Source organism: Lissotriton vulgaris, chromosome 3_1 (genome assembly GCF_964263255.1).
Source record: "Lissotriton vulgaris chromosome 3_1, aLisVul1.2, whole genome shotgun sequence".
NCBI lineage: Eukaryota > Metazoa > Chordata > Amphibia > Caudata > Salamandridae > Lissotriton > Lissotriton vulgaris.
The window spans coordinates 1,513,710,379-1,513,736,601 of record NC_141689.1 but is presented as its reverse complement, the minus strand read 5'-3'; the positions used below and the strand labels follow the sequence as shown (position 1 = coordinate 1,513,736,601).

Sequence of the window (26,223 nt, the reverse complement as noted above, 5' to 3'; positions counted from 1 at the left end):
TGTATCTTGGTGACTCCTCCCTTGGTTGGTAGTGCGCATGGGCATCGGCTCCATCCTTAGATTGTTTTTTTCCGCCATCGGGTTCGGATGAGGATCGAGACGCTCCAGATCAACTTCAGAGAAAAGGGATTTATCGGCGCGTATTCCCTTTCCAATTCGACGGTATTGTTATCGAACGCGTTTCATTTCCATTCCGACGCGTTGCAAATTCAAAATCGAAGAAAAAACTTGGATCTACGTCGACGAACAGGAGACCTTTCTCGACGCAGTCTAGCCCGGAGTCCATGGAAAGGACTCCATTCAAGAAATGTCCAACGTGTGGTGCTAAGTTCCCACACAAGGACCTACACGAGGTGTGCAACCTCTGTCTATCGCCTGAACACGAATCCAGGGACTGCGAAGCCTGCGCAGCATTCTCCTCCAAGCTAACGATTAGAAATCGTCGAGCTCGAAGACACGAGGTTTCCAGAATGCAGTCAGAGGCGATCCCGGAGCTGTTCGGAGACGAGCAAATGGAGGAAGAAGAGGATCAGTCAGGGTCGGAAGGGGACCAGTCGGAGGTTGAAGAACTCAACGAGCAACAAACCGTGAGTGACGACGTCCCCTTACCGAAAAACCGACCCCGTGCGGTAACGACCCCGCCTTCGAGCCCGGTCAAACCGCAGAAAAAAGTTTCCGACGCCCCGCCCTCGGGCCCGGCAACGAAACCGAAACTGAAACCGAAACACTCGGCCTCCCACCATGTCGGATCCGAGAAAAGGGCGACATTGACTTCGACACCGAAGCTACATACAAGGGAAAGCTCGGTATCGAAACATTCCATTTCGAAACATAAACATGATTCGTCGTCCAAGAGTCACTCGATACCCAGGAAGTCGGAATCGAGTAGACACTCGGTGCCGAAAACACCGAACACTGACGATCGAAAACATAAGCACCTTTCGGAACCAGGGCCTTCGGTACCGATTCAGGAGCAACAGACAGATCCCAAACAAAAGATCTTGTTCATCGATCCGCAAACTGGCAAAGTAGTGACGAAGAAGAGAAAGAATGAACAGACAGAAGATAAATCTCTTCCTTCAAAAAAGAGAACACTGGGGACAAATACAACTCCTCCTACTTCTCCTAGACCTAAAGCCACACCCTCTTCTCCTATTCCTCACACTATGCCAAATATTCCTACACCTTCCACACCGAGACCATCTATACCTCAGTCTGATGTAGACAGTGATCTAGGGGAGGGAGAACCTCAAGGGGATGACGAAACCATCCCAGATGAGGATGACCCATGGGAAAATTATGACGTAGGGTCAGATGAGGACAACGACCCAGAGTTGTATCCCTCAAAGCCTTGACCACCTGATGATAACACAGGGTTTGCGCAGCTCATTAATAGGGCAGCAAAATATCATAAAGTAGATATACATACAGAACCTCAAATAGAGGATTTCCTGTTAGAGACGCTACCTAATGCACAAAGAACATCAGGTACTCTTCCTATGTTGAAGGGTCTTCTCAGTCACACAGAAGAAATATTCAAAGACCCAGTGAGGGCTAGGGTGTTAAACCCAAGAATTGATAAAAAATATAAGGCGGCTCCAAAGGATCCAATCTTTATTAAAGGGCATGTACCCCTGGACTCGCTGGTGGTCTCAAACGCTCGTAAAAGAGCAAACTCATTATCTACAGGAGAGGCTCCTCCACCTGATAAAGAGTCAAAATTAATAGATGCATCAGGCAAGAGAGTAGCATCACAGGCGGCAAATAGCTGGCGTATAGCCAATACACAAGCACTACTCGCACGTTATGACAGGGCACATTATGATGAATTAGAAAAATTCATCACACATCTCCCCAAAGAACATCAGAAAAAGGCAGATCAGTTAATACAGGAAGGTAAAATAATAACTAATACTTCCATTAAGTGCGCCCTAGACGCAGCAGACACTGCAGCAAGATCCATAAACACCAGTGTCATGTTGAGGAGACATGCATGGCTTAGAATCTCAGGATTCAAACAGGAAGTACAAACGGCCCTACTGAACAAACCATTTGATCAAAAAACACTGTTTGGTTCAAGCACAGATGAGACCTTAGAAAAAATGAAAAAAGATACAGAAACGGCTAAGTCAATGGGAGCATTGCTACAGCCAACACAAAGAAGTTCCTTTCGTAGATCCACCTATAGAGGGGGCTCAAAGAATACAGGAACAAATCAGCAATCCACCTCTTTCACACCAACATCACCCAGAGGTAATTCAAGAGGAAGTTACAGAGGTAACAACAACAAGGGTAGAGGCCGCGGAAATAATAACAACCGCAACGCCTCAACCCCAAAACAGTGACTTCATAGAACTCCCCCCAGACCACATAACACCGGTCGGGGGACGTCTAGCACAGTTCCTACCTGTCTGGGAAAACATCACATCAGACAAGTGGGTGAGACAAATTATCCAACATGGTTATTGCCCACCAAACATCCCCCCCAAACAGCGTCCAATGAGTCAAGATCATCTGACATTATTAAGAGAAGAAGTACTAGCACTTCTACAAAAGCATGCAATAGAGAAGGTCCCAAAAGATCAACAGGGAACAGGAGTATACTCTCTATACTTCCTAATCCCCAAAAAAGACGGGTCCCTAAGACCAATATTAGACCTCAGACCTCTCAATGCTTACATAAATTCTGAGCATTTCCACATGGTCACGCTCCAACAAGTACTCCCTTTACTGAAGAAAGGGGACTTTCTTTCTACACTGGATCTAAAAGACGCTTACTTTCATATCCCAATTCACAAAGCCCACAGAAAATACCTAAGGTTTGTTTTAGAAGGACAACACTATCAGTTCAAAGTCCTTCCGTTCGGTGTCACAACAGCACCGAGAGTGTTCACAAAATGCCTAGCTGTGGTGGCAGCATACCTAAGAAGACAACAAATACATGTCTTCCCATACTTGGACGATTGGCTAATAAAGGCCAAGTCAAAAGAGGAATGTCTTCACAACACACAGAAGACAATTCAATTGCTGCACCACCTAGGGTTTACGGTGAACTACAAGAAATCACACCTGCAACCAAACCAGATTCAGCAATACCTGGGGGCTACGATAGACACAGAAAAGGCAATAGCATACCCCAACCCAATCAGGATACAGACAATGGTCGGGTTAATACAAAGATTTCAACCACAACACTCACTACCAGCACGAGTGTTTATGCAACTATTAGGCATGATGTCCTCCTGCATACTGCTAATACCACATGCCAGGCTACAAATGCGTCCATTACAGGAGTGTCTAGCGACACAGTGGAATCAGGCTCAAGGTCAGATTACAGATCTGGTGTTGGTAAACGACCGGACGTATCGCTCTCTGAAGTGGTGGAACACAGAAAACATTTCCAAGGGACGGTCGTTCCTAGAGCCAATTCCACAAGTGATAATAACAGCGGACGCATCGCTCTCCGGATGGGGAGCGCATATGGACAAATACACAGTGCAGGGAAAGTGGAGTGTGCAGCAAAAGAAACTGCACATCAACTACCTAGAACTATTAGCAGTATTTCTAGCACTAAAAGCTTTCCAAATGCAAATAACAGGCAAAGCAGTCCTGATCAGAACAGACAACATGACTGCAATGTATTATATTCAAAAACAGGGGGGGACACACTCTCTCCAACTATCCAAACTAGCACAGGACATCTGGAGATGGGCCATTCCTCAAAAGATCTATCTGTTAGCAGAACACCTACCAGGAGTTCAAAATCAGATAGCAGACATCCTAAGCAGACAGTCAGAACAAGTACACGAATGGGAGCTGCACGACCAAATACTGCAGCCATTCTTCCAAAAATGGGGGCAACCAGAGATAGATCTGTTTGCCAATCATCAGAACGCAAAATGCCAAAACTTCGCATCCAGGTACCCACACCAACGGTCCCAGGGCAATGCACTATGGATAAATTGGTCCAACAAATTTGCTTACGCGTTCCCTCCTCTACCACTAATTCCGTTACTGGTTCGGAAACTGCAGCAACACTCAATGACAATGATACTAGTGGCACCCACGTGGGCAAGACAGCCGTGGTTCACCACGCTGCTACAACTCTCACAAGTACCACATCAAAAGCTAAAATTATTACCCATGCATCTTACACAGAACCATGGAGAAATAATGCACCCAGATCCCAAACAACTGAACCTAGCGATCTGGCTCCTGAGGTCATAGAGTTTGGATATTTAGATTTACCTCCAGAATGCATGGAAATCATTAAACAAGCAAGACGTCCTACCACCAGAGCATGCTATGCAGCAAAATGGAAGAGGTTTGCTATACACTGTAACAGTAAGCACATCAACCCTCTGGACGCATCCACTAAACAAATCATTTGCTATTTACTACACTTGCAGCAATGTAACTTAGCATATACCTCTATCAGAGTTCATCTTGCAGCCATAGCGGCGTACCTACAAAACAGGCAACATCTTTCCCTGTTTAAAGTACCAGCAATTAAAGCTTTCATGGAAGGACTCAAAAGAGTCATTCCACCAAGAAGACCACCTTCCCCAGTCTGGAATCTCAACATAGTACTTACCAGACTAATGGGGCCACCCTTTGAACCTATGCATAGGTGTGAAATACAATTCCTCACATGGAAGGTGGCCTTCCTCATAGCTATCACGTCACTTAGAAGAGTAAGTGAACTGCAGGCTTTTACGATTCAAGAACCATTTATGCAGTTACACCAAAATAAAGTGGTTCTTAGAACAAACCCAAAATTCTTACCAAAGGTAATTTCAGCATTCCACATCAATCAGTCAGTGGAATTACCGGTTTTCTTTCCAAAACCACAAACAGTAGCAGAAAGAGCCCTACATACATTGGATGTTAGAAGGGCCATATTGTACTATATAGAAAGAACACAAACTTTCAGAAAGACAAAACAGCTATTTGTTGCGTTTTCTCCTACACATAAAGGCAATCCCATCTCCAAAGCGGGCATTGCCAGATGGATTGTAAAATGCATTCAAATATGCTACTTAAAAGCAAAGAGAACATTAACTGTTCCTCCTAGAGCTCACTCTACACGTAAACTAGGAGCATCTATGGCATTTTTGGGAAACATTCCACTAGATGACATATGCAAAGCAGCTACCTGGGTTACACCGCACACCTTCACAAAACACTATTGTGTAGATGTGCACACAACACAACAAGCTAGAGTGGGACAAGCAGTATTAAAGACTTTATTTCAGACAGTTGCAACAGACACGGGCGACCACCGCTAGGGAGAGAACTGCTGTATAGTCTATTCATAATGTACCATCTGCAGCCCATATGCCTCGAACGGAATATGCTACTTACCAGTATGCATCTGTTCTTGGCATAGAGGGCTGCAGAGTGGTACATGCCCTCCCAGCCTCCCCGGAAACCTGTGTCTGTTCCAACATTATCTTATTTAGATACACTTACATGGGCATTCTTATCTGTATTCTACTATACTACTCCATCTAACCCTACTATGGCAAAACAATCTAAGGATGGAGCCGATGCCCATGCGCACTACCAACCAAGGGAGGAGTCACCAAGATACAAAAGACTCTCCAAGAGAAAAACAAAGTGCAATCATCCGAGCCCAACACCAGATGGCGATCTATTCATAATGTACCACTCTGCAGCCCTCTATGCCAAGAACAGATGCATACTGGTAAGTAGCATATTCCTTTTGCTCTCTAAGGAATAGAAATTTGGAAACATTTTTCACATGGGAAGGTATGAAGGGCTTCTCTAAGACTGTCCATGTGAATTCAGATTCATCATGCTGTTTCTCAAGGAAATGTCTGGTTAACTGCGTCATAGATTTTTTGCAGCGGAAAGAGCTCTTATGCTCCAGCATACGTAATTAATTGCACCTTGCGGGTGGTCATTCCTACGTATTGACAGGAGCACGGGCAGGTCAATAAGTAAATAAGGTGATCGCTGTTGCAGTTAGTGAAGTGAGTTTGTAACCAAGGCCTGTGAGTGCCTATATCTATCTCTGTCGAATGTTTAGTTTGTGGACAGATAGAACAATTACCACAGGGGTGATGACCAACTGCAGGTGGTAAATCCCACAACGTGCCTAAGATCCTTTTCGGGATCTCTTTGGGGCGCGTGTGTATGAGGCGATCCCTGATGCTGGTGGATCTTTTGAAGGCAAACAAAGGCATTGCGATTTTCTCATTGCCATGATTAAGAATACGCCAATGTTTTCTGATGATTCTCTGCAGGCTATTGCTTCTGGTGTTAAATGTACTCACAAGGGTGAGTATCGGTGGGGGTTTTTGGAACAGGAGGTTCTAGGAGCGCCTCCCGATTGTTATTATGCGCTCGCTTGAGAGACCGCTTGATCAAAGGTTTGGGATAATGTCTCTCCAGTAGTTGTGAAGACAGATTACTAGCATGGATCATGAAATCATCCTGACTGGAACAGTTCCTCCGAACACGGAGGAACTGGCCATATGGTAAGTTATCCCTAAGGGATTTAGGGTGATGACTTTCGTACAAAAGTAACGAGTTTCTCGCCATGGGCTTCTTGTACAGCTCACTCTGCAAACCTGCAGGTGTCGCATAGATCGAAAGGTCCAAAAAGGACAATCTTTCTTTGTGGGCCTCAAAGGTGAATCTGAGGAAGTTATTCCTACCATTCAACCAGAGATGGAATTCGCTCACTGATTCAAGGCTCCCTCTCCACACTACCAACACATCATCGATATAGCGTTTCCACCATATTATCGATGATTGAAAAGGGTTGGTAGGTGTGAGTACGTGCTGTTGCTCGAAATGATGCACGTATAAATTAGCTAGGCTCGGCGCAAAAACACTGCCCATGCTCGTTCCAGAGGTCTGCAGGTAAATTGTGTCCTCGAAACGGAATTAATTCTCTTTCATGGCCAGTGTAGCCAGAGCCATAATGAATGTTATGGGCGTGATGGTTTCGCAGATATTGTCCCCCCGGATGGATGTAACCACTTCAAGAGTTTCATCCTGGGGGATGGAGGTATACAAAGATTCCACGTCGAAGGAGACCAGCAGGTCTCTTTCGGGGTCGAAGTCGATTTCAGGAAGTACCCTCAGTACGTCCTTCGTATCTTGCAGGTAGGTGGGCATCCTCTGCACAATGGGTCTTAGAAAGAAATCCACAAATGTGGAAAGGGGTTCCAGAGCTGAACCCAAACCGGAGATAATAGGTCTCCCTGGTGGCGGTCTTTGTGGCTTATGTACCTTAGTCAGAAGGTAGAAGTAGGGCATAACAGGAAACTCTGTTACCAAAAAGGACCCTTCATTCGGAGTGATCCAACCCTCAGCCAATGCCTCTTCTACCATATGTTTGATCCTAATCATAAGACCCTCAGTGGGATCTTCCTGCAAGGGCAAATACGCATGTCTGTCACCCAATTGTCTAAGGCATTCAGTGCGATAGTCGGAGGTATTTAGAATGACTATCGAACCGCCCTTGTCGGCAGGCTTGATCGTTATCAATTGGTCATCCGACAAACTTTTCAAAGCATTCTGTTCTTGGCCTGACATGTTCTTAAAGGACCTATCCTGTGTCTTCCATAATTTGGATACTTCGTCTTCTACTGCTTTCTCAAAAGCTAAGACCTGAGGGGGGACTGTGTGTGTAGGTGGTTGAAATTTCGATTTCACCTTCAGCCCCGTGTTTGTGTCAAAGGCACCTCCTAAATCATCAGATTTGTCTTTGAAAAAGTAGTGGAGTTTGAGTTTACGAAAAAATTGACTCCGTTCGCATTGGAGTGTAAACGGGTCTCCATTGTTCGTCATTACGAAGCCCAAACCGTTGTTAAGTACCTGTTCTTCCAAAGGGGTTAGTACCTTCGTTGAGAGATTCACTATGAGGGTGGATTCCCTGATGTCCCTGCTTTCTCAAGGTTTTTGGCTGTCTGGCTCGGGTTCCTGTGTGTGGACCTGTTTGATCTTGCCACTGGACCCCTAGTTGTTGTGGGGTCCGGCGCCTTCCCCTGGTCCTGCGTGTGCCAAACCCTAAAAAAGGCTGTGTATTGAATGTGTTAGGAAACCCTTGGAACGGTCCGGTTGGTGGTGGGTACATCAGTTGTTGTTGTGGTGGATATCCCCATGGTGTGGGAGGCCACCATTGTTGAAAGTGGCCAGATGGTTGGTTCCCATGTGAGAAACCTCTATTGCCTCGCCCACGACCCCTGGGTTGGAAAAGTGGGGGATAGGTGTTATTAGAGTCGCTATCCTCTGAACTAGAACCTGAGTAGTTTGACCCAAAACGTTTCCCATTGTTCCTAAATTCAGGGGGGTTGTAACTATCACTAGTATAGGGATACACCCGCTTGTGCTTGAACTTTGAAAGATCCCTTTTAAACTTATCAAGCTTAGTCTGTAAGATGGTGTCTTTGAATTCAGTCATGTTTTTGTTAGACTCGTCCTGTTGCCTCTTAAATAACGTAGGTGTAATCGTTGCTTTAATTGAAGCTTCCAGGACCTGAATCTCTATCAGAATAGTGTCAGCTATTCGTTTGGCAATGCTGATAATGAGGATCAGCCAGTCTCTAGTGCACCTCCAGGCTATCAAAGACCAATCTTTTAGAAAGGCTTTGTCCTGCAAAAACAGGCGTGGTGCATTAGCGACAATCAGACCTAGAGGTGCACAACTGGCCCTCAAATATTCAGCCATAGCTATCCCGTGTACTAGGGTCCGAGAGTAAGACTTCTTCAAAACCAAAACCTTGGTCCAGTCATCAGATGAAACACTGCTCGTAGTTGGTACTAATTCAAGCATGCTGGGCATGCTGTCCAAGATGGACTGATAAGTTGAGTCGTCATAAGCTAAACCACTTATTTCTGCCATGATGTATTTATGCAGTTCGAACTAAATAGTAAGCGCTTCAAAATATAGGAGTACAGCCAAAAAAGGGGCACCTCTCTACCCAACTGAGTCTATCTCCGTCTCAAGTTCGGTGCGCCGTAACTATGAGAACTAATCCAGAAGAGTAACAATCTCTCAAGAAAGGAATGACCCGCAGTCGACAGCTGCTCTAGAATACAAACATATACAGGGAGAGGAGGGTCAAAGGGAAAAGATTAAAGATACTGGTTCATTTCCCCAGCAACATCATATGAATCACGAACAAGAAACCAGGAGGTCTATGAGCCATACATTGTACTGGCCATACTGACAAATCTTCCACTATGTCAGTTGGTGCTGCAGTCACCATATACTAAATTCTGAAGGTCAAACAAAGGAGAACAAGAGAAACATGTGTGGGAGACAAAAAAGTAATCTCTAGAAAAATAGTGTCTAGAAAAACTATCACAGACTGGTCAACCAAATCCAGTACAGAAATTTTGTGGATAACCATCAAACAAACCAAGTGATCCGTCCTATCATTTGGCCGTCCACACCGTGGCCTGGCGGGTCCCTAGATCATCTAGACCCCACGCCACACAGTAGATCGTGAATACTGGGTGCGGTCCACAGTGAAATGAACCTCCAAATAGTTGGCCAGTTTATGATGGTTGGTGAAAAGTGATAGAGACACAGTGCAACATACAGAAAAAGTGGTGAATATAAAATAGGGTTATGTGTCTAAACAACTTTTTAATAGAAACGAGGCACATCCCCTAATTAAAAAACAGGAACAGCGCAAACGACAGTATGGAACAAATGACTGTCACGAATAGGGCCAACATGTTTCTGCCTACCGGGCAAAGCGTCCCTTGGCTTTCATCAGGGCCACTGCTCTTACACTAGTTGCTACTGTTATATGTGAGTGAAAACAAATAAAACACCCAACTAACCTAGGTTTGGCATAGAGCAGTTGGCTTAGTCAAAGAAACAAGCATTTAGAAGTATCAAAACAGTTTATAAATAAGAAACACAACACAATTAAAATCCAACACCAATTTAGTAAATATTGTTTTTTTATCTTTAAATAGACTCTAAAACAATGAAAATATGTTGAGGGAAACCAAGGTTATGAATTTTCATAGGTACGTAAATCACTGTAGTTCTCTATTTGGAAATACAATAGTTTTCTGCCTGGTTCAGCAGGGTCCGCTGTGCACTTTTCTCCTTTATCGCAGTCCAGCCAGGAAGGGGTACAGGATGCTGAGGATGCTGAAGATGCTGAAGAGATTCAGTGAGTGTTCCAGGGCCCACCCTGGTAGTCATGAGCATCGTGGGTCGTCTCTGCCTTCAGGCCTTGACCTCCCAAAGTGTAGCAGTGGAGGTCCATGAATCGCCACTGGTCATCTTGTCTCCCAGTTACAGCAGTCTCAACACTTGCTTACCGGTAAGCAGGTCTTTTCGGACTTTGGGGACATCTCAGGAAGGTAAGACTGTCGCCCAGCAGACATGTGGGCATCCACCTCAGGAGTGCAACTGAGCGGAGTCGAAAATATCTCATTGAGAGTCCTTGAAGACTACCCCAATTTGAAAGCAACTGATGATCGAGAGGAAGAAGAAACAAAACGTACCCCCTGGGTTGAAGTTAAGGCGCCAATGGTGGTAAAGCCTCAGAGCCCACCTAATTTATGAAAAAGAGGCTTCAACATCAAAAAGAAAAGCCTTGATACCAAACAATGGTCTCAATGTCGAAAAGAAAAAGTTGAAAGACTCCATTGGTGGTAAAGCCTCAGAGCCCACCTAATTTCTGAAAAAGAGGCTTCAACATGAAAAAGAAAAGCCTTGATAACAAACAATGGTCTCAATGTCGAAAAGAAAAAAAAACGCTTTGAGGCTGAGATGGAGGCTTTCATAAATAGGAAGTAGTTTGACGTCTCTCTCAATTGATTCAAAATCCCCTTAAATCTTCAGAGAGGAGGCTCACGAAGAGGTACATACTGGGTTGAAGCCCCAAAAAGAGGAGGAAGAGGAAGTTTGATGAAGGGGAACAAGAAAATGATCAGTTAGGCCTTTGAGCCATCAGAAGCCGGTGTTGCCGGATCTGTGCACGGGCGCCTCTGAAGAAGGTGTTGCTGGCCCTCAAGACCTTTCTGTCACTCACGTGACATTGAAGTGTACCATGCGCTCATTAAGATTGCAGCTGATAACTATGCAGTCAACTTGGATGAGAAACAAATTGACTCCCGCTCAAAAATCTGCTGCCATCACAAAGGAAGAACCAGTTCCTCCCAATGTTCCCAAGCATCCTGGACCACAGGCGAGAGGCCTTAATGGAACCAACCTCTGCCAAAGCAGTGATGCCCAGAGTTGAGAAGAAGTATAGGCATTCTTCTCAAGCCCCCTATGTACATACAAGAAAATGTAGCAGGCAACTCCATAATGGTCCCTGCAGCACACGAGAGTTAACAAGACTGCTACCGCGGGACCCCCCACTGGACAAGGATAGCAAGAGGGTGGAGACTGTGGGCCAAAAGATGGAGAGGCCAATGGCCACCCGATGGCGCATAGCCAGCTCCAGTGCACTTCTTAACAAGTAGGGACACCAAAGTTGGGAGGAAAGAAAAGTTTTTTCTGGAGTAGTACAGGAAGAGGGCGAAGGCAGTAATACAGGATGGAAAAAGCCATGTCCAAACACATCTTAAATCTGCTCTGGATACATCGGATGCAGGAAATTGTCCTCCGGTTCCACCCTAAGGAGACGCCAGGCTGAGGGTGTCTTGGTTTAAGCAGGTGGCTATAATAAACATGCTTTTCAAGGGTGAAAGCACATTTGGGAATGCAGTTGATGAGTCACTGCAGAGAATTAAGAAAGACCATGAAATTGCTAAGTTGAGGGGGGCCTTGCAGTTCAGAGATCAGGTACAAGGAGGTTCCACTCCAAGAGCAAAGGTACCTACAAACGGAGGGTTGCAACATATTACCCCTCACGATGTTTTCACGCCACAGATCAGCACTGCAGTGGCAATACCCCATGGAAAGAGCCAGGTGGAAAGGTCACTTTAAACAGGGGTTGTACTAGCAAGCAAGGTACTTAACACCAGTACACCCCATCCCCTTTACACACAGCCCCAGTAGGGTGCAGATTCTGGGTTTGTCCTCCATAAGTGGAGGGCAATCGTCCCTGACAAATGGACACTGATCATAAAACCGCATGGCTGTAGTATAGAAATGGTGTGAAAGAATCCAACAGTCAAGCCAAAGGCTAGACCTGTAGCAGGAAGAATTGCTGTGCCCGAGACAAGAGGTCAAAGTACTTATAAGCAATCAAGCAATCTAAAGAGTTTCTAAGGAGGAACACCATCAAAAGGTCTATTCAATTTGATCACTGATGCTAGAACCAGAAAAGACTGTCAGACCCATCCTAGACCTGCGTGTTTTGAACAAGTTCACCAAGACGCACAGATTGAAGTTGGCTGCATTAAAAGAAGCCATTCTGCTGCAGCAGGAAGATTACATGGCAATCGTAGACCTCAAAGAAGGCTACCTGCACATGCTATTAAACAGCAGACAAAATAAGTTGTTGGGGTTCATAATCGAAAAGGTATGTTACCAGTTCAGAGTTTTCTCTTTAGGAATAAAATATGCACCAAAGATTTTGACAAAATCCCTTTCAGTGGTGGCAGTGCATTTGAGGAGACATGGGATACATGTCTCTCTCTACCTGGCTGATTGTTAAAGGCAATGTTGTTTAGAAAGTGCCAGTAAATCATTGACCCTTCACAGATTGGGTTCTTCCTGAACCTAGAGAAATCATGCCCAAGCCCAGCGAGAGAATCAAATTTATCTGAGGGTGATACAAAGAGGCAGCACAAATTATTCTCAGCCTTTCTCCACAAACTCATATAAACCCCCATTTGAAAGCGCTCCACTGGCTTCCGATTAAAAAAGGTTTATTTTTTAAACCCTGGTCCTGGTTCATAAAGCCTTGCATGACAAAGGATTTAGTCATCCTACGGTATCTGGCCAGAATTCTAAATATCTGCTGGGCCAGGACTAGAAGCAGATCCTTTGCTTACCTTGGGTCTGTGGTCTAGAATAAGCTCCCCCTGGAACTTCGTACCACATCAGAGATTGCCATCTTCAAGAATAAATTAAAAACATGGCTCTTCCAACGAGCATGATTTGACGTTCAGCATTGCCGCAAGCAGCATTACAATTAGCACTGGGACACTCTTTGAGTATGCTTGCGCATTATAAATACCAGTCATCTTCAGGGCATTTAAAATTACATCCGTTTTTTGCCTAAAAACATACATACAAATTACTGCTCAAACACCTTTCTCATCGTTGGTATTTCCTGTATAACTATGTTACCGCACTCGACCATATATGTCAATTTTCCCTTGGAAACAGGTTTTTTTAACAGCTTGCCAGGCTTTTTTAACACCCTGCCAGGCCTACTTGTCAGCAGTTGCAGCCTCTAGGCCGAAGCAGAGGCTCCTCAGAATTGGACTCCTCTGGAGGCAGCTGCAGGACCGGACGTTCAGGAGCTTGCTGTAAAAATGCCAGACAGCACAATGACGTTTTGGTGTATAGATTTCAAGATTTTTATTTTGGGTGATCGGTCTTTTTTAAAAACAAAAACCATTACACCAAATAACAGTTTTTAAATAATACTACTACATATATACACATAAAATAGCTTGCTTAATCATACAAAAATAATCAATAAGTTACTTTTATGCATCTAATATTTAAAATTTCGTTTTTTGAGAATCTTTTTTACTCTTTTGTAATTTCAACCGATTTCCTTTAAATACACGTTTAAAAATTTCACACCTCTACATGCCAGTGGGTTTGAGGTTCCGCCTAGCCAGGTAATTACTGCTTCTCTGCATGAGCGTATATTCAAATTGTTCAGTAGAGATTTTAAGTGCTTTCCGTTCTTTTAGTAACACATGGCATACACAAAAAATGTGTGGAATGGATTCATCTTTATACCCGCATAGTCTGCAGTCTCGATTTTCCCTTTTAACATTCCATGCTGGGATTAAGTCTTTTGTTTCCCACATGCCTGGCCGCAAACTCATAAATTGATGTCTTAGAGTACGTGAGAAATATGCTGATAAATATTCCTGGGGCTTCTTTTTCCCATATGAGTTAATGACTGTCCAGGCATGCCGTCTCTGTAGTAAGGTGTTCTCGTCTTTTGAATGAGACAAACATTTTATTGTGATGTTAATTAGTTGGTTGAATTCCTTTTTTCCTGTGCTAAGATTCCAAATATCTAGAGCGGAGAGTTCCGTTATCACCTGGTTTAAGTAACTACCCCAGGAACCTTGCGTTTTCTTTCCTTTTTGACTTTCTATTTCTTTCCAGCATAGATGATCTATAGTTCGACTAGCAGAGGCACGCAACCTCCCGCACAGTTTTATAAATGCTCCTTTGCTGCGAAATTCCTGGTTTAATAAGCTAAACTCTAGCCGCACCTGAGCAGGTGATGCACTTTGCTGGATATGGAATACTTTTTTTATATACTTTTGTTTGAATTTCGTTTAAAACGGTGATTTCACATCCTTTCATTATTTCAGTGCCATAGGTTACTGTTGGTATTAACTGTGCCTGCATAACTGTTAATAAATTGCCATATGATGGACAGCTTAAATTCTTTTTTAATACATTGAAGTCATGTATCAGATTTTGAGATTTTGACTTCATTGAAATGAGCTGTGATTTGTAGGTTCATTTTCGTTCTACCATAAATCCGAGATATTTGTAAGAAGCAGCTATTTCTACTTTCTTCCCCTCTATATACCATGTGAATTTCTTGTTTTTGGTATCAACTAGCCGTACGACCTTTGTTTTTGTTAAATTCAGTTCTAGCCCTTGTACTGTTAAATATTTGGCTATGGCATTCATTCCTCTTTGTAGACCGATTTGCGTTTAACTTAGAAGTACTAAATCATCAGCGTTCTGAAGGCACCTAATTTCCTCATTACCAATCGATGGAGGGTGACTGTTGATTTCCAAAAGGGCATTTTCAAGATCAGATATGTACAGGTTAAAAATGGTAGGAGCTAGCACGCACCCCTGTTTCAGTCCATTTTGGGTGTTTATTTTCTTAGTTACCCACCGGCCATCTCCTACCTTTACCCGGCTCCATGTATGCGAATATAATTCTCTGATGGCCTTTAACAGATTTATAGGGTTGCTCCAGCTGGCGAGTTTTTCCCAAAGAATTTCACGGGGCACGCTGTCGAAGGCTTGCTTGAGGTCCACAAAACAGGCGAACAGGCAGGTTTTTTTTTATTTGGCGTTTTCGGCTAACAATGTTAATGCCGTTAGATTTGTTTGAGTTCCTGCACCCACCCGAAACCCTGTTTGAGATCTTTCGATACGGTTTTGGTGTATAGCTTCTTTATGCAACTTACAACAGAGACTGCACCAGAACTCCTGGTGACCCCTCATACCTCCTGCCTACATGATACTAAAAGGCTATGTCTGGGTGTTCCACATGATGGAACATCCAGGTGTTCTCCTCAATAGTCTCTCCTCCCGTGGTGTCCAGGCACACTCCTTCCCTCACTGAGCAGACTGGCGTCTAGGACTCTACAGCAAGTCACAGACTTCAAGTAATAGCCCCGATCTCTGGGAAGACTGGCAGTGATGCAGACACCAGCCCTTGTTACCCCGCCGGCCTTTGAGTCCTGTTCAGAGCAGTCCTTTACTTGGTGAAGAACTTGAAACTGAAATCGAAGCCTTTGTATTCCATTTTTATACATATTTTCAAGCCAGGGATCCTCTGTCTTAGGCTTCAGGGCCGGTTTGGGATGGCTCCCTTTCAAACCTCCTTTCCAGGATGCTCGCGAGACCTAGCCTTTCTGTAAAATGATACTTCTCCCAACATTTGAAATTTGATTTAGAATTTTCTAGAGCATGCAAGTGTTATAAGGCGTTTTACGATAACATGATCCGACGTTAAAGTTAGTACTAATGAAGGAGGTGCACAAGGACTGTACGGAGAATAAAAACAACCAAGTTTTCAACTGCTTCTGATATAGGAGTAAATTGGCCTGACATTTAAGATGCAGAGGGATTCTATTTCATAGTGTACAGGTGGCATAGACAAAACTGCAAGCACCCTATGTTGTTCTCTTAATTCAGGGTGTGATCAATGAGCTTGAGAAGGTTGAATTTACGTTTGAGGTACTCTGAACCATGCAGAGCTTTATGCGCTAGGCACAAGGCCTTAAAGGCAATCCTTTTCCTGAACGGGAGCAAGTGCAGCTCCATCAGTGTATTTGTAGCAAACTTGAATTCAGGGATTTTCTTAAGTATCCGATAGGCTGTGTTTTGCAACATCTGGAGCTTCTTTAATGGTTTTTGTTTAGTACCAAGATAAAGTTATCTGCAATAGGCAAGCCTCGATAAAGCTAGGGAGATGACCACTGATTTTTGCTAGTCTGGTGATATAAAAAGTAAAACCTTCCTCAGCAGTCTTATTATTAGAAGCATGATGATAATTTGTTAACCTGCTTCACAAAAGACAGATTAGCATCAAATACTATAGCTAGATTTTTATACTTTATAAGGTGGTAGGGGAAGAGGGCCAAGACTCTGAAGCCGCCAAGCTTTTTTTTCCGTAGTTTTATATAGCGCAAACTTGACCCGAAGGTATCCGAGCGCTTTACACAAGCACCAGTTGCTTTACACAAGGACACATTCTTTTTCGTTAGGGATGGGGAGATTAAGTGATTTGCCCAGAATCACATGATGTTGCGAGCGTCATTGCAGAGACTCAAATCCGGTTACCCAGATTTGAGATAGACTGCCCTAGCCGTTCAGCTACATCTTCTCCCCAAGCTTGATTCCTGACGGAATTAAACCTCTTTCCCAAAAATGAGGACCTCTGTTTGAGAATCCAACTTTAAACAATTGCTGCTCATCCAGCTTCTAATTGTTGCCATACACCTATTAAACCGTTCAGCAACCTCCTCCACGTTGCTGGTGATTGACACAACTATCTGAGTGTCATCCACATAAGCTACTGAGGCAAAGCTAAACCAGGGGATTAACTTGGCCAAAGCGGCCACATAAATGTTAAATATTGTGGGGCTAAGGAATGACGCTTGGGGGTACCCCGTAAAGCAGGGAGAAAGATTTTATCTTCCATTCCCCAAGGGCAACCTTGTGTTCTCTGCCTCCTAGAATTGAAGAAAGAAAACAAAAGGCTTGGCCTGTAATCCCTACCTCTGTTAACCGTTCCGAAAGGATTGCGTGGCTGACCATGTCGAAAGCCGCAGGGAGATCCAAAAGGACCACCGCGGCTTTCCCACCACTGTCCAGAGTAGTTAGAATCTCTTACGAGACTACAACTAAAGCAGTCTCAGGGCTATGACTAGACCTGAAGCATAACTGTGCTTCAGTCAGAATTAGATTTTTCTCTGAATGTTCTGACAGGATTTTATTTCTCAATGACTGTCGCGGGAAAAGGTATTTGTGATATAGGTTGATAGTAGTTCTTTATCGTGGCATCAAGGGATGGCTTTTTCAAAAGAGGAAGAACTACTGCCTTTTTCCATTTTTCAGGAAAGCAGCCCTCCTTAATGATAGTTTTGAACAGTAATGCGAGAGCCGAAGCTCTCTTGTCAGCTGCCTCATGCACCACCCTGGGCTGACGGGTATCTAAGGAGGCTCCTGACTTGGTTTGTCTTATCAGCGCGATCACTTGGTCAACTGTTGCGGAGCTGGCTCATCTGTCTTTCTGAAATATTAATCTGGGAGCGACAGAAGGACAAGGCCTCTAGAAACTTTCTCTCCATTAGTGTGAACAGAAATCCCACCTCTCACCCCTACCATCTACCAAATAGCAATGCTCAGGAAGAACTATTCAACAGCCCCTTGCAAACCAAGTCGTCATGGAATTTCTTAAGAAAGCCCTGTCTCGATCCTCCAGCCACAGGAATGCTGACAAGGCAATACAGTTCCACTACGTGGGGAAGCTACACTCATTCCCCATCTTTTGCCATGCTAAGACTAGGGACATCAAAAGGGTTCCTACTGGTTTCAGTACTCGTACACACACACAGACGCACACTTTCTGTCTGTGCTATTGCCATACATGTGTCACATGCCCCTCAACGTACAAGCACTTGACGTGCACACAGGATTTCAGCGACCGGTTTGCTTAGAATGAACTTCGCAATATGAAGCACCCTTCTCAAAGAGTTATCATAAGTGTTACCTTTCTGTTGTTGTATATATCTGTTGTCTCTGCTTCTTCGATTCACATGGAGTCTTGTATCCAATGCAGCACTAAGCAGTTCCATTATTCATTAGAAGCAAAGCAACCTAGTCCAGCAAATGATTGTAAAATTACCAGCAAGGAAATGTTAGCATTTTATTAATTTAAAGATTCAGAATTAAATGCATTATTGTTTTGGTTGTCTTCATTTGTTTTAAGCACAGAATTGTGTACTTTCACTCTCCAACACAGACCATTGGGCTTTGTTTTACGTTTTTGGGAAAATCTAATTCGGTTTGATAGTGTCTTGTGGATTGTTCCTCATTAAGTCTCCATTTATTTCATTTTTTTTAACAGGCGGAAAAAATAGCCTCTCAAATGATCACAGAAGGACGTATGAATGGGTTTATTGATCAAATTGATGGAATAGTTCATTTTGAAAGTAAGTTTCTCCACTTTGTTCAGAAGAGTCAAATGATGCAAATAATCATATCAAGTAAGCGAAAGAAGCTTCTACTGTAAATGGCAATGGAATACTTTGTTACCCATGATCATTTTTCCATACATATACCAACTCAGAATTATTGGCATATTCAGGTTATGTAAGCTGTAAAATTTTTATGTGGTTCGTATACAAACATTAAACCAGTGCTAAAGTATTTTGAACGGCATGATGTTGCAACAGAAGGCGGTTTTCCTTTTTAACTAGCACAAGTCATCTCCAGAAGAACACCAATACAATAGAACACCTCCTTTTAATTGCAAGGGGTATAATCAGATTAAAATATCCAGTGTTAGAGGTTTGTAGAAGGAATGCTCGGGATTTGAAACTTGGCGATCATGTCCCTCCCTCAAGACTGGATTGTGTGTACCTTGTAGTCCAGTAGCTCTTCTTGTATTTTAATCATATTTGCATTTATTTAGTACTTATTACTCCTGATGAGGCGATAAAGCACTTTTTGTTGCAAGCTACTCCGGAACCCAAGGATTGTGGTTAATCTCATGGTTATTGATTATTATTTGCATTATCAGTTATTGGGCTTAGTCTGGGGCTCCCAGGAAATTGTTTCATGCAATACCTCCAGTTTCTTTGTGGTAGATTTACTTAATAGGATTTAGGTGTGTGTGATCATTAGTGAGTTCATGCAAATGGTTGGTGGGATGAGTAGATGGGCTAGAGGAGGTTTTGTTATTGTAGGAAATTGTTATATAGAAGAACATTTTGAATAGGGAGATGAGGAATAACCAGTTTGCAGCAATTAAATTGATTAAAACAGACCAGCATGAACAGAGTAGGTTTTACTTAAGATAATAAAGCATGCAGAGGAAGGAGGGTCATTCGATGGAAATGGAGAACGACCAATCCATTTTTAATTCAAGGTCAATGTTTCATGCTGAGTGCTAGGGAAAACGGAGGTAGGAGTCTTTTGAGATTGTATGCACTCTGAGGATATAGAACCTGTAGAAAGAAGGGTTGATGGTTATAAGGTGAGTTTTGTCACATCTTTGGTGTTCTGGTTAGCCAGTTATGGTGTTGAACAGTTTGGCCTTGTCCTTGATAGGTTACATTAATAGTGAAGATTGTTCACATTATTTTTTACTTTGTACTAGCCTTTCTCTAATGTGTTATGTGGTATGTCTGGATAGCTGCTTCTTTGGGTTTGACAGGTAAGATTTGGATGAATGGGCCATCTTGGTCATTTGTAGCGATCATTATGTCATGTATTTGTTTAAAACGGGTGCTTGGGTGGCATGTTTGTAGGGGGTCAGGTTGATTTGGGTTTTCTTGATACTAGTATGTGTATGTTTGTATAAGGGTTCTGCTTACATGTTTCTCTCCATCTTGCAGGGGTATCTGTCTGTAACTGGAGAGTCTAGAATTTGTGAATGAGATGTAGATTCTTTGATGGATCACATTGGTAAAGCCCAGTTCTTAACAAGCATATGTTGAATAGTACAGCAGAGATAGTAGATCCTTGGGTGGGCCTTCGTTTTTCATTGTGTGTGTAATTGTTTAAAAGGGGGAGACCTTCCATTAAGATAGGAGAAATAATAAAGAATTAATACGGTCACTCTGTTTTCGTCAAGTCGGGGACATGAGTCTGAGATTTCACGTTTGTTAGTGAACTGGGAAAAAGAGCCAACATTTCCCAATAGAAATAAAGCCTCTTGGCTGTTTATGTCGATTGTGGTTTTTGGGTTGCCTCATATTGCAATAACAGGAGATTCTGTTCCGCTTCCTGTCAGTAATCCTTTTTGGGAGTTTGAGAGTAAATGGTCAGATGCTCTCCTTGGTTGTATATTCGATTTGCAATTGCTTGTAAAAGTCACACTTATGTCTCAAGTAATCTTGCTGTAGTCTTGTTTCATTGGTACCACCAATAAAGAATATGGGCACAACTACGGTGAGAAAATGTTGCCGTGCATTAATAAACATTTTGGTGGGAAGGCTTGACCTGGTTTTTGAGGAGGTTACAGCTCTAGAGTGTTTGATTCGACATATTTATTCTTTTGGATTCTACTGTTCTTCTCCAAAAAGCTCCCTAATTTTACCTTCTAACACTTAGTGATCCTTGAAATTTGCAGTACTAAAGTTGAAATTTATGCCCGACTCAATCACATTCCAATTCAAATCCCAGCCTCATCTCTTTTGGTTTAGCAGTTAATTTTACATGGAGTCCAGAATGTATTCAGTATATAATTACAGGCTTAATAATATCAAAACATTGTTAGTGCGGAAATTACTTAAAAGCTAGATGATCGCAGGAGACTAATGGTCCATAATGAAATAACACTTCCTCTGTTGCTGTGCTGCTTTAACCTTCAGTCCAGTCTAGGCCTTTGCCAACCTATAGGCTGGTCCATTGCTTTTTAAGAAATAACACTTGCCTGCATTTGGACATCCTGGAATAAAGTAGATCGAATTTTCTGTGCTCGTTAAGCAATTCAAATAGGCTGTTTCTTCAAAACAGTTAAACCTATTTTTAGCTCGAGTAAATATAATATGAAAAGGAGTATATACTACAACAGTAGTGTTTGAGGTAATCATCCACTGTTCACCCTCTATAAATTTTCTGTTACTTGTGGACTATTCACATTGTCTCAACTGTAAATAGTTATACCAGCATATTGATTTTCATATCAAAGTAAACTGATGGAAGACAGAGGTCTACTTTCTCCACATTACATGGTTTGTTGTATTCAGTTGCTTTAGGGCAGCTGAAGGTGCGGTTTTCAGTACTCGAGTGATGTATTGGGTTTGACAGAACACAATTGTTTGGGTGAGAAGAACACCACCTGTAACTCTGAACAGGACTTTTCTAGGCCAAGAATCTTCAATGTTCAAAAGACTGTTTCCCGGGAACGCATGTTCCAAATCCTGTTCTTAAATTTCCAGATTTAGTCCCACTATCTCCAGGGGTACCTAGTTTCCTTGTGTTGTTCATGTCTTACCTGAAATCCTCTAATGGTAAGTTAGGATGAAATTGTTCAACAACGGTGATCACTGTACCACAGCACAGATCTTGATCACTGCTTCAAATTTTGTTTGGTAGTTTGGAACATTTTACCTTAAAAGAGACTCTAATTATTGTCCTATTTGCATCGTTTTTTGTGGGCAGGACTGAAAATATATGCAATTCTGTCTGTGCCTTCAGGGACCGGTGTTTTAGAAGAATTGAAAATGATGCCCATAAATCAATGACTATTTGTTTATGCTGCACGGTTCCCCTCTGATGTACAAATCTGTAATTATACTTTTGTTTCTATGATCTCAGTTTAGGTTATGTTCTCTTATTCTGTTCTCACCATTTATGTTTGTTCCAGGCAAATTTTGTATTTTGATTGATTGTTCATACAGTTGTTAAATCACTAATTATATATATTTATTTTTTTGTTTTTTTTTAATTTTCAAAAACCTTTATTTATTCACAAATCATTATACACTGCATGTAGCGCACATCACTGTTGCAGGCATCTGGTGGCATACTGTTTATCTGCACAGTTGGTCACATTCTACACAGCCATTTAGCCGGCATCCCGGAGGCCCGGCGGCTATCAGTTAGCATGTTAAGCAGGAACCACAGGTCTCATGATTAGGTACAAGGCATTATACGTGTCTCAAATATCCTAGAAATCACTAATAATATTTATAAGAAGAAAAAGTCTTTATAATATAAAGAGGCAAGGGGCCAAGCTGGTATTGCCCTTGACACAAGTGTTTTTTGGCATTGTACTAGACCCCTTTCAAGCCAGATCAGAGGCTCTAGAGAAATCAGTAAGATAACAATGGGGATGGACCTTGCAGAAAGCATAGAGAGAAATTCTATTTTCTTTGAAAGACTCCGACACAGATCTTTAAATATTCCTTATATGACCAACAAACTGGGGCCCTGTCAGGCTTAAGGATAAACTGAATTAAACAAAAATGAACCTAACTACACAGAATGATCCCTGGGGCAAATAATTGAGAAATATTTGGATAAGGGCAACCAAATCCCTCGGATGACACCTGAAAACATGAAAAATATTGGACCAAGTGAATGCTGCAAAGATGTCACTAATTGAGAGAGACTTGACCAGATTGGATAAATTGCCATTGTTCTTCAATGGCAAACTCATACTTTAGAAGATAATTGTGAACTTCCTACATGCCACTTTTGCTGCACGAAGCAAGCTTCAAGAAGATGGAAATGTTGCTCACTTTTTTCCTTCTATTCTGCCAGTGGAACAAAGTTTTTCATTTTGCAAAGTAGAATGAATTGGCTATTGCAACACAATTAAAGAGGGCACAAGCGATCGTAAAATTAACAACCAAGCTACTCACTCAGCATGACCACAAGGCCGCAAACGACTTTTGGTGAAACTCCAGTATGGCCGGAGAATGGAACGTTTGTTGTTGGAACTCTATTTGATGGATCATATGTTGCCTTTGCAAACTTTCATAATCCATAACAAGGAGCTAAAGAGGGAACACACACCAAGGGTGGCCTTCAACTTGAAATGTCAAATAAAACACAAAGGCCCTTCGTGTGACACACACTACTGAATGCTCTGTCTACAATGCAGGGTCCCCTATGCTGTATTTAGATACTGGACTAGTTCTAGTATTAATGTAGGAATACCCCTATGTGTGTTATATTTGAAAGAAAGGAACAGGTCTGGTGGCCAAAAGGATGAAAGAATAAGTAAAAAGAAGAAATAGGAAGCGCCTCACATAAGCAACCACCAATGAGCAATTGGCAGGGTCTCACCAATTTGCTCACTTTATTATCATCATGCAGCTTTCCTGTTCATGGGAAGGAACCAAAACTTGAATGAGTTCAGAAGAATGTTGTGTGTGTACTAACTAAACTATCTTATTGTGTTTATGTATGGCACACATCTCACCACCCTCTTTGGGTGCTCTTAGAGGTAGCCGGCTAATCTTCCTCACACGAAAAAAGAGCCAAACTGTACTGGTTAATATGATCTAAACATGGTATGTCATTTTTAATCATTAGTGCGGGCATTATTAATTAAAGACCCTTTCCTATGACCTTTTGCAACTCATTTTTTACTTTTTTTTTCTTGTAATGTGATGTGCACAGCCCCCCCCCCCATTAGGCTCTTTTTTTAGCACCTGGGACCACCACCTCCCCAGGGCTTTTTTTTTTATAAAATGGAAGCCACTACCACATCACCAAACACCCACTCACTCACCCACTCATAGTCACTTACACAGCCAGTGGCTCACCTATACAGTCATCCACACAGCCACTCAGACATCCATACAGCCATTCACACACCGACTCTCACAGCCACTCACCCACCCATACAGCCTCTCACGCAGTCACTCACCCATACAGCTACTCTCACACATTTACTCGCGCACCCACTTATCACCCATATAACCACTCACACACCCACTTATTCACCCATACAGCTACTCGCACACCCAGTCTCACACTGTTATACAGCAACTTAAATAAAATATGCTAGAAATAGTATCACTCGTTAGTACACAAAATATGCACATTTTGTAGTACCTTAGTATATATGTTTAACACTCATTAACATTTAGAAAATACTCACAATTGCTGGATGATGTCATCAGTGATGTCATTTGAGCTGTCATCAGTAATGTCATTGACAATATCATGAGTGATGTAAAATGTGAGGTCATAAGCAGTGCATTGCGGGGGGCATAAGTTCTAGTTAGTTCAGCTAACTATAACTGGTAAACTTCACTGGTTTTGTACAAGTGAAATTTGAGGCAAACTATAACGTCCCTGTAGCCTTTGTTTTTTTTCCAATGAATTACATTTTACACATACACACATACACACACACACACACATATATATATATATATATATATATATATCTATCCTATATGTGACTGCATAAAAAGTTGCACGTCTTTTCGTATCTGCTTCCTTATGACCTGTAATTGGCATGGGAAAGGGTATTTAAGGAAGGTCAAGACTTTTTAGTCTCCCATGAAGTAGTTATTCATGAAATACATAGAACCTGGTTTGTATAGTTACTGTTTAATTCTCTTGGTATTTACCGATCAGATTTCATTTAAACGTTAAATAATGATTTCAATGTACGCATTACTCTTTATGAACATTGATTTCCTACTCATGATAATAGAGAAACCTTGCAAGGTTGAAAAGAAAGCCGAATGGTTACGTAGAATCAAGAGATGAAGTGAGGTGCAAAGCTCAGAGATTTAATATATTGGTGCACTCTGTTTCAGCTCGTGAAGCTTTACCAACGTGGGACAAACAGATCCAGTCACTCTGCTTTCAAGTTAACAATTTGCTGGAGAAGATCAGCCAGACTGCACCTGAATGGACTGCACAAGCTATGGAGGCTCAGATGTCTCAGTGAATTTCAATGTCCATCGTTGCCAGGCTTCCTATACATTGGATATTTCATCCCTTCACCAGTCAACAGAAAGGGAGATATTTTGTTTGTCATCAAAACAATCACTTAGTGTTTAGCTGTTATTTCATTGTGGCCTGTCTTGTTTTAAAAATGTCTTTATGGTGTGCATTTATGCGTCTGGTGGATGCACTTTTTATTTACCCTAGACCTTGCACACAGTTCATTGTGGGAATCCAGCAGCTAAGGAAGAACCCTGCATGCTTTTCCATACTTTCACCTGTTCGGGGGACAGGAAGGGGAAGCAAAATAAAATGTTTTCTGCAAAAGTGTCCTTGTTGATTGTTTTAAAATGAAGCCGCAAGGGTACAAATTTAGCAAATGTATTTTGTACTTGTTTATAACTACCCGAAGATGCCCGTGTTGCTCCTTCCCTTTTTTTTTTACCTCTTTAGAGAGAGAGGGGAAATTGTGTACATGTGATGTTAAATCACTTAGATCTGTCTAAAGGCTTTCCTTAACCAAATGCCCCTTTTAACCCTGTACCTCAGGAACCTTCTAAATAGTTGACTATAAATAATATTCTTTTACCCATTGATAATTTACACCTTCATTTATTTTTTTACATTCTTTAAGGGAAAATTTTGACTTGTAACATGGTTCCCTCATATTGTGTCCCAGAACATTTACTTTGAATTAGAAGTGCCAACCAAATAGCCTCGTGTCTCCCTGACATAAATAAATCTGTTTCAGCATCTTGAGCTAATGCCTAACTCCACTGAGTATAGTTCTCATAGGAGCAAATCAATCCATTCACCTAGTTAACCCAGTAAAACGATGATCATAGGCAAGCAAATGGAAAACTTTGTAACTATTAGTAGCTACTTCAACTCTGAATATTAACTTCATCTCGATCACGAAAGTACTCAAAGTATTTTACCATGAGCTTCCGTATGAAAAAGCATTGTCCTATGAAACATACCTGCACTCCTATCAATGGCACCTCCTTCTTATTTCCTCAACATGGATATTATATCTGGCATATAATATATTAGACACTCGGTTTTTACACAGAGCAAAATTATTGTGGAAAATGGGAAATCTGCTCTATACTTGGCCATTTCACCTCAGCCATAGAAATGTTGAGCTAATTGTACATCCTGTAGTAAAGAAGATGTTTAGCTGGAACAAGACCAAAATGTCAATGTGCAGTTAGTGTCTCAAATGAAAATGT

The 26,223-nt window shown here is 42.2% G+C and overlaps 1 protein-coding gene across 4 annotated transcripts in view; it reads left to right on the top strand.

The window, feature by feature from the left end:
* Window positions 1-25,318, top strand: part of COPS4 (COP9 signalosome subunit 4) — a 260,796-nt gene extending 235,478 nt beyond the window's left edge. For all 4 annotated transcript variants that reach the window (XM_086961983.1, XM_086961985.1, XM_086961984.1 and 1 more), the window contains exons 9-10: window positions 18,477-18,561; window positions 24,862-25,318. In XM_086961983.1, coding sequence (XP_086818109.1) covers window positions 18,477-18,561; window positions 24,862-24,995 — 219 coding nt within the window. In that variant the 3' untranslated portion in view covers window positions 24,996-25,318. The remainder of the gene's footprint in view (window positions 1-18,476; window positions 18,562-24,861) is intronic.
* Window positions 25,319-26,223: the final 905 nt, after the last annotated feature.